The 8857-nt window shown below is 36.1% G+C and overlaps 1 protein-coding gene across 1 annotated transcript; it reads right to left on the bottom strand.

The window, feature by feature from the left end:
• Positions 1-1181: 1181 nt before the first annotated feature.
• On the bottom strand, positions 1182-3615 carry LOC121223045 (probable indole-3-acetic acid-amido synthetase GH3.1). The gene is made up of 3 exons (XM_041103973.1): positions 3210-3615; positions 3023-3124; positions 1182-2908 (listed from the first exon to the last, which is right to left on the bottom strand). The coding sequence occupies exons 1-3, from the start codon at positions 3551-3553 to the stop codon at positions 1534-1536; spliced, it is 1821 nt and encodes a 606-aa protein (XP_040959907.1). The 5' UTR covers positions 3554-3615; the 3' UTR covers positions 1182-1533.
• Between the last annotated feature and the right edge of the window lie 5242 nt (positions 3616-8857).

Genomic DNA, 8857 nt, shown 5'->3' with positions numbered 1-8857 from the left:
GACTTCACTTTGCTATATATATAGGTAGCTGCTATAGCGATTTAATAATTTGGCTATGTTGGTTCTCATTGCTTTTTTCAAGACTTACGATTCTATTCATGAAATTCAAACTTCATGATTAATAATAAAAGATTTGAAAACGTAGTATAGTAACATGGCATGGCATAAAACTGAACGAAATTCAAACTCTCATCATTAACTTTCTCAATAATAACCACTTCTTTTCACTTATAACAATAATATTAAATTAATTATATATAATAATATATGAGTAAAATTATAGCTATTTCATAGAAGTAAACCTACTAATTATAATTTATTAAATAAAAATGATCTTAATTAAAACATTATTTCAATAAAATGATTAAATTTCATGTGAAGAAATTTATTAAATAAAGGAATTAAAGATACCGATTCAATAAACTATTATATTTTTAAATTAAATATTTTACTATAAATTTAGAACATTATAAGCTTATAAATTGATTACTTGAATTTAGTAACTAAACGATAAATTAATTAACTTAATCCGATAACTCATTAGTTAATTAAACTTGTTACATTTGTAAAATAAAAGAAGACCATATGCACCTCTTTTAATTTTTTTAATTTGATTTTCACTTTCTTTCTTTTTTTATCATAATCTTTATTACAATATAAATTTTATGATAAACTTATAATCTGAATTTGAATAGATAAATGAAGTTGTTATATAGATTCCTTATTAACTCATTCATGAAAATTTGGAAAAATTAAAAAGGAATAAATTAATTAATCAGTAACCAGCTTTCTAAACTTCTGAGCCTTGGACTGAAGGGGAATATGCTTTTATGAAAGAGAAAAACAATAAACCAAATTCGTTAGCTATTACTACAAGTAATAAAATAATAGTAGTAGTGTACCGCACACAAACCGAATAAGGCAGATAAACAGATCTAATGCTTATAATAAAAGCCAAAATTAATCAAGGGAACCCAAATCTCCATATCCTTCCACCCATTTAAAATCTCTTACATGCTTCCAAACAAATGATTTCATCAACATACTCCCTCATCAAAACTAATTCTATCCAGTAAATGAATATTGAGATAGGAATCTGTAGCATGTGAGCTAAAATCCATGCAGAAAGTGGCTTATACAATGAAAAAAATATTAAAACATTGAAAACATCAACAGATTTACAAACGTTTGACATTATTATTGTAGTTTCATATTCATGACTTACAACTTTAATGTCTTTTCTTGATCATCGTGATGATATGGAAGAAAAGACAGATCTAAGAAACGATTGCAAAGGACGACAGGCAGTGACAGAGAAACATGAAATGGACAACAAACCCAAAAGCATTTACATGGTGAAAGAAGAAAAGACACATTTCTAAATTAAAAATTTTACAACATAAGGAGACCACTGTTAATTGTCTCTCTGAATATTTTTTTTTCTGTTGCAGAAAAGATGCTGTTGCTGTTTTGGTTGGTAGCAAGGCAGATTGTTTCTTCAACTTTTATTCTTTCCGTTCATACCAAGTGTGCTCAACGACGGCGTTCTGGGGTCCAGTGTGGTAAAGCTGGACTGAAATGCTTTGAAACCACCCTTGAGTCGAGAAGTTCCATGATTGGAGTGAAGCTGACACATCTTGGAACTTTGTATTGATTAATGGAAGCACCCCTTGAAATTGCATAGTCCATTAACTCCTCGAATGTGCCGTTCTTCACTACTCTTATCTCCAGTGGGCCGATTGAGTCTGCAACTCGGCACTGACGGTACACTACGTTCAATGATTCCTCCATTTGAAAGCAGCACTGGCTCAAAACTTCGTCCGTTGGGGCATTAGCAGCGTCTTTTACGAATAATTCCCAGTAGATAACGTAGTGACCTGGTATTTGTTTGGTGTCCGCGTAGCTCGTGTACTCAACAACGCTGGTGTTGAATTCCTTTAGCAAGACGGAAGCGTTTTCGATGGCCTGTTGCAACTCGGACTCGTCGGTTTTGTCGAAATCGATGCTCAGCAACACGTTCTTCCTCCTAATGAAACGGAATTGCGGGGCCGCGTTGTGGAAACCGGTGACTCGGAGGATATCGCCGACTCTGTAACGGCACAACCCGGCATAAGTAGTGACAATGAGTTCATATTCTTTCCCAACTTCTAGATCGGCGAGGTCAACGAGGCGTGGGGGTGAGTCACGAGATGAATCTTGAGCGGACGAGTCATCATGAGGCAAGAACTCAAAATAGGCCATGTTTGGCATGATAGTATATGAAACCTCGGATGGTTTGCACATTGGCTTGAGGTTAAGACCAAAATAACACTCTGAGGATGCATACATGGTGCAAGCCATCGGCAAGCCACCACTGTAATATTCAAGGGTGGGAATATATTGAGCCATAGCTCCAGTTACGATCACATCAAGGTACTTTGTGTTGGGCCAAATTCTAGTGATGATGCATTCCCAGTTCTCCTCTGAGCATTCCTTGGTAATGAAAGCAGCAAGTTCTGGGTTAGGTTTCAAGATTTTGCTCATACATTCACGAACTGAAGGATCAGTGACTTTAGGGTTTAAAGTTCCGGTTTCGATGTCATGAGCAAATTGTTTCCAGTTGACTTGCAGGAAACGAATGGCCTTGAGCAGGCCAGAAGCGAAGACGGCACCAACACGAAGGACCTCTTCCCTCATGATCAAGCCGCAGAGCATCTGGGCGTACATGCTCTGGATCGAGTCGGGGCAAAGAATGGTCTCGTTGGGGCTGGTGTAAACATTGAAAGGATCATATGGTCTGCTCTTAAAGTGGTCGCTTTTGTAGTAGCTGGTAAGAACAGGGCGTGCCAGAAGCCCTCCAGGGGTCTTTGTTTCAGCTTTTATAAACAAGAAATAAAGACCCTTCCCTTTGTCCAATCCCGGCACGTAACTATCATCACCAAAAAGACAAAAATATCAAACTTTGTTTTCAACAAAGATTATCTTTTTTCCATATGAGAAAAGAAGCCAAAGAAGAAGAAAAAGGTAGAACAAATATACTCACAGATTCATTACAGGCATGAGAAGACTATACAAGAGTTGACGACGATTCAACTCTTCATGAATTGTTGGCATCAGCTTCCTTTCTCCAGCTGAAGTCCCAGAACTGCAAATTAAGGTCCCCAAGAAAACTTCATAACCAAATAACAATACGACGAAAAAACGAGGACACAAAACCTAAAATCGTTTACCTGGTCAGAAACTCTGAAATGGGGTGAGAAGATAAGATAGGAGACTTGTCACCATTGGCGATACGTTGGATTTCAGGCTGAAGATCCTCGTAAGTGACAACAGGGACTTTGGACTTGAATGTGTCTCGGTCCGTAGCTCCATTGAGCTGGAAGCGTTTGAGGTACTCAGTGTCGGCATTTCGACTTAAGATCTCACCTAAAATCCTCTCTTGAACAGAATCAACATTCTTTGTCATCTCTTCAATGAACTGAAGAGCTTTGGCGTCTTTCTCACTAACGGAGGCACCAACTGCGGAGGAGAGAGTTGAATCAACAGCCATGATCAATGATGATGGAGATATCATAAAGTTATAAAAAAGTTAAAAGATTACTAAAGCAAATGGAAGGTGTGAGGGAAGGGGAAGGAGGTAAGGGTGTCTTATATAGGGGGGGAGGCAAGCATTTTGTATGTGCCACGTCGTTAACTTGTAAAGACAGAGGAATAGATGGTTTTTGGAGGGAGGCCGATGGAATTATGTGTTGTTTGCAGAAATATTTAAGAGTGTAGCTTGGGAAGGAGACACGTGAGCCCCATGACACGTAAAACTGGTAGTAAGAACCCCGACATGCGGGTCCTACGTGTCGTGCCATGTCAGCTCGAGGGTGGGTTTTCTTTATATTTTAAAATTGTTTAAGCCTAGACGTCAGCCGGACCACACGCGGCTCTTTTTCTGCTTCTTCTGTTGCTCGATGATGGCGACTCCTTGCCGGCTCTCCCAAGGAAATTAAAGAGACGGCCCAAGCCTATGCTGCAATTTGTTGTTGCTTAGGAGGGGGAAATCAACAACTACTACTAGGGCTTTTGATTAATCTCACCCCTAATCATTATTTTATTAATTACCCATCTCTTCAAATTGGGATTCTTTAATAAAACTACAACATATCGTTGCAGTTATCACGTGAAAATGACTGAAAGGATCTTATTTCTTATCTTTTTAAAATATGTCCTAACATTCTCGGTGTTTTTAAAAGCATGGTTAGAATTTGTGTTTTTGTATAATTTTATTGGTGCCGATGTGGAGGTTCACTAGTAACAAATTAATATGACGACAGTAGGTGGCCATTTTTGCATTTGATTATATATAATGCATGGGATTTGCATTACAAATGCCATTGTTTTCTCCACCATCTTCTGGGACTTAATGCAACTTGCAAACCACATGAATATTGCATTATAAAATTTCAAATGAAAATTCAAACATTGACATTAATACTATCTTTGGCAATAAGAAACATTGTTTGCTTCATATGCCTTTAAACGAGTTTCTCAAATTAAACTAATAAATCATAAAGCCAAATATTAATTCCTATCCCAACAATCATAGCGTAAAAGAATCTTAAGGAAACACAAACATAATATATATATTTGTATTATAGAATATTAGCTAAGAATGCTATATATAGACGCATAGGTAGCCTCCTCAATTTTAGATTTGTTAATGGTTGCTTAGCCGAACAACATATATTAATTGAATCTATATATTTGTTTTAAGGGTTTTCTTTTTTTTTAACTGTGTTACTGAAATTACCTAAATTTTAAAAATATTTACGATAGCAATGTAGCTATATAATCTCATTGGGTAAAACACACACACAACAATTGCAAAGACATCTTATTTCCCTTTCACATACAGCTGCCATTGTGGACAGCAATGGTGAACTTACCTACAAAATATGAAACTGTTTCTTCACATGCTATGGAAAATAAAGAAATCCCATATCATATTAAGCATTACATGGAATAGAGTAGTGATTTCATTTCAATAAAATTATTAATTCGAAGCCAGCAGTGAATAATTATAATCCCAGCATCCCTCAAGTTCAACTCTAATCCAATCTATATAGTTTGATTAATGTAATAAACTAATTGTAGAAATTCAATAGGGGATTAAAAAATTCATTTGTGGAAGACAAATATATTTTCTTATTCATTGATTAGAGAAGTAAGTCGTAAAAGTCTAACAAAGATTATTTAGAAGAAAGACTTTTTCTATTTTTCTCGAACACACTAATCTCTTTGATATTTAATTCCATTATGATTTGTTTTTTTGTTTTGAATTTATATATAGGAACATATTTCATGGATATTGACTTGCGAACTAACCCAAGGCAGCGATGTTGACCTCTAAAAAGCACAAAATTTTTCTGTGATAATCTATTATATTTTTATATGATTGTGATCGCTTGTTTATCCCTGCTCGATTTTAAAGGGAAATATAAAGAATAAAAGTTTTGGGTTTACAAGAAATGTATCTCCGATCAAATTCGGCCAAACTCTTGTTTCAAAGTCTTACTACACACAACTTTGAATGTTCAACGATTACTATGTTTGACAGCCTTGGAGGAACGAAGTCAAGACGGATGGCTTAACTAATTGGATGCTTATTAGTATACGGAATTGGAAAGCTTTGAAAATTCTTCGTAAAACCAGGCATTTCGTGAGTGTTAATTCTCCACAATCCTATTGAAATGTGAAAGCAAAAGAAGCCTTTGAGGTTTCAATAGAGTTGGGTTCTAAGCTCATTAGAGTTAATCTAATTAAATAAAGTGAAAATAAATGTTTTCATAATTACACGTTTAAAATCATGGAGTTATTAATTAATAGAACTTTAAGCGTAATATATAGAAAAAAATGCTATGATAATTATAATTATTATTAGTTAATAAATTTTGATGTAAAAAAAAGTTGTGATAATTTTATTTTTAAAAAAGTTATGCTAATTTTATTAATGTAAAATAGAGTTATTACTTGGATAGAATTTTAAGCTTCTTAATTATTTATTGTTTTGAATAATGTTAGTTCGCATTAATTACATAAAGTAGAATTATATTGTATGTAAATTTTGAAATTAGGAACACAAAAAGTCAAGAGTGTTGTCTCTGAGTGTCCTAGAGAAATAGTAATTGTTGTGGCTGGGGTAAAAAAGGGTGGTGACTTTTTTGGGAATAGGGAGGGACGAGATCTTTCTTTTAGAGGAGGAGTTGTTACACTTGTCGATTAAAAGTTCGCTGGTTGTTCCGAGTGATAGTCCAATGCTGTTATGTTTTGTTTGGACAAGATGGTCTTACAATCGAGATAGTTTTAGAGCGCAAATGAAAAGTATTTGGAAGATAACAAAAAAGTTTGATATTCAAGTGGCGGGGAAAAATTTATTCTTGATTGCTTTCGATGATGATAATGACTTGGAACTCATTATGGATGGGAGGCCGTGGCTTTTTTGTAAACATATTATTATTTTTGTTCGATTGACTGCTCCCATTGAACGATCCCAGATTTGGCTTGTTACATCCCCTGTATGGCTTAAAATCGGTTCATGTCCACCGGATTGTGATAAAAAAGATCTTTTGCATGTGTTTGGCATGACTTTTGGGGGAGTTATCAGATTTGAATTTAAAGGTGATTTCTGTCGACTTAGAGTTCAAATTGATGTGTAGAAACCCTTGAGAAGAGGAGTTTTTGTGGCAGTGGATTCTCAAGAGAATGTATGGGTACCTTTCAAATATGAAAATCTCCCTATCTTTTGTTTTAGGTGTGGATGCATGGGACACGGGGTTAAGGAGTGCGAGGTTTTGTCCAGTGTTAAGAAAGAGAGACCGGATGAGATTTTCCATATTCTGTGGCACTAAAGGTAGAACTAAATCTAGTATGGAAGGAAAGTTTATTGTTCGAATTTTCACAAAAAAAAGAAGTAATGTCAGTACACAAGTGGGGTGGAGATAGGTATTGGCGGTGAGGTGAATGATGACGGCAGAGACGTGGTGCCGTAAGATTCGGGAGATGGTGGAATGTCAAATAGAAGGTTGGGGTCTAAAGAGTCCTTGTTGGAATTGGATCATTTTAGTTTGCGGTAAAAATCTAGGGATTTTGGATCATCTTTTTCTCTGCCTATTCAGGGGGAAGCTAGAGGAAGGGGTAATTTTGGATTGAATGAAGATTTGGGCTTTAATAGTGGGGTTTCTAATTGTGGGCCTGAAAGTTCAATTGGGTATTAATAGAAAAGCCAAAAAGGCCCAGTTGGAAAAGATTAGTGAGGAATGTAATGCTTGATAAGAAGGATACTGGTAGTATAGAGGATAAACATAAATATGGAGTGGAGAGCAAAGGGGATTATGATTCTTGCACTCTTGATAAGATTGGTTCTAAGAGAGCAAGGAATGTGGATAGCACCTTCGATGATGCTCAAATCGATGTTGGACTATTGGGAAATTTAGAATGTTACTCCTTTTATTTTGGGACCAAATTATAGAGTCAGTATTGAGGTTGATGGTAAGGATATGTGCAAGAAAGGGGGGATAAAATGTATGAAGGAGAGAAGGTGGATTTTTTGGTAATTAGAAATGAGAGGGATCCGTATAATACTCAAATTTTCTTGGCAACTGCCAAGGGGCAAACCGACCAGGCGTAATAAAACTCCTAAGTTGGAACGTCCGTGGTTTGGGGAGTCCACAGGCCGTTAGAAGACTTCGACATGTGCTGAAGATGTATAATCCTTAGTTAGTCTTTTTCATGGAGACTAAAATTAATGTTATTCAAATAGAAAAGGTTAGGAGAAGTTTTAGGTTCTTGGAGGATATTGATGTGTCAACTATAGGTTCTAGAGGTGGACTATGCATGGCATAGAGGAGGAATGTTTCGGTTAGTCTTATCACCTACTCAGGTAATCACATTGACGCTGAGGTGGAGGAGATTGATGAGGGATAAAGGTGGTGGTTGATAGGGTTTTATGGTTCACCATATGGTAGAAATAGAAGAGATTTGTGGAATTTGTTACGTTAGTTAAGGTAGGATCAGATTTTACCTTGACTTGTTTGTGGTGATTTCAACGAGATCATATATGCTTTTGAGAAGGTTGGAGGTGCTTCAGAGAAGAATAAAGGATAAAAGCTTTTAGGGTAGTTTTAGAGGATTATCAATTAGTGGATATTGATTATTATGGGATTTGGTATACTTCGGCTAGGGGGAATTTACTAGATACTAATATAAGAACGTTTGGATAGAGGCGTGACTAATACCAAATGGATGGATAAGTTCCCCAATGTGACCATACACCATCTTCCTCACTCTTTCTCTGATCATTGTCCTCTTCTTATTGGTTTAAAGCAGGATGTAATTAGACTGTCTGTAAAATGGTTTCGGTTTGAGGCTTGGTAGGTTATGGAAGAGTCTTTTGATGATGAGGTGAATCTGTTATGGTCGTCTATGGATGGAGAATTTTTGTGTAAGCTTGACCGCCTGAAGATCAGTTTGATGAAATGAGCGATGAGATTCGTCATAAAAGGAATGAGCTAAAAAAGAACTTGACAGAAAAATTAGAAGAATTAATGCAAGCTAAAGTTGATGATGAAGGTCTTGCACAAATGATTGACACTAAGATTCAGCTTAATTTAGAGGCTGGCAAGGAAGAATTGTATTGGGAACAACGGGCTCGGGCTAATTGGCTATAAGTGGGGCACAAGAATACTAAGTTTTTCCAAAATGTCGCGACTAGTTGCCGTCAGAGAAATTTTATTAGGTGCTTAGAAGATGAGTTTGGTAGGGAGACTTGTGAGGAGGAGGAAATAGAAGCAATTGCTCAGAAGTATTTTCAAAATCTTTTTGCGTCGAGAAG

This window comes from Gossypium hirsutum, chromosome D11 (assembly GCF_007990345.1).
Source record: "Gossypium hirsutum isolate 1008001.06 chromosome D11, Gossypium_hirsutum_v2.1, whole genome shotgun sequence".
Taxonomy (NCBI): domain Eukaryota; kingdom Viridiplantae; phylum Streptophyta; class Magnoliopsida; order Malvales; family Malvaceae; genus Gossypium; species Gossypium hirsutum.
The sequence above is the reverse complement of the archived record's forward strand: the minus strand, read 5'-3'. Positions and strand labels throughout refer to the sequence as shown.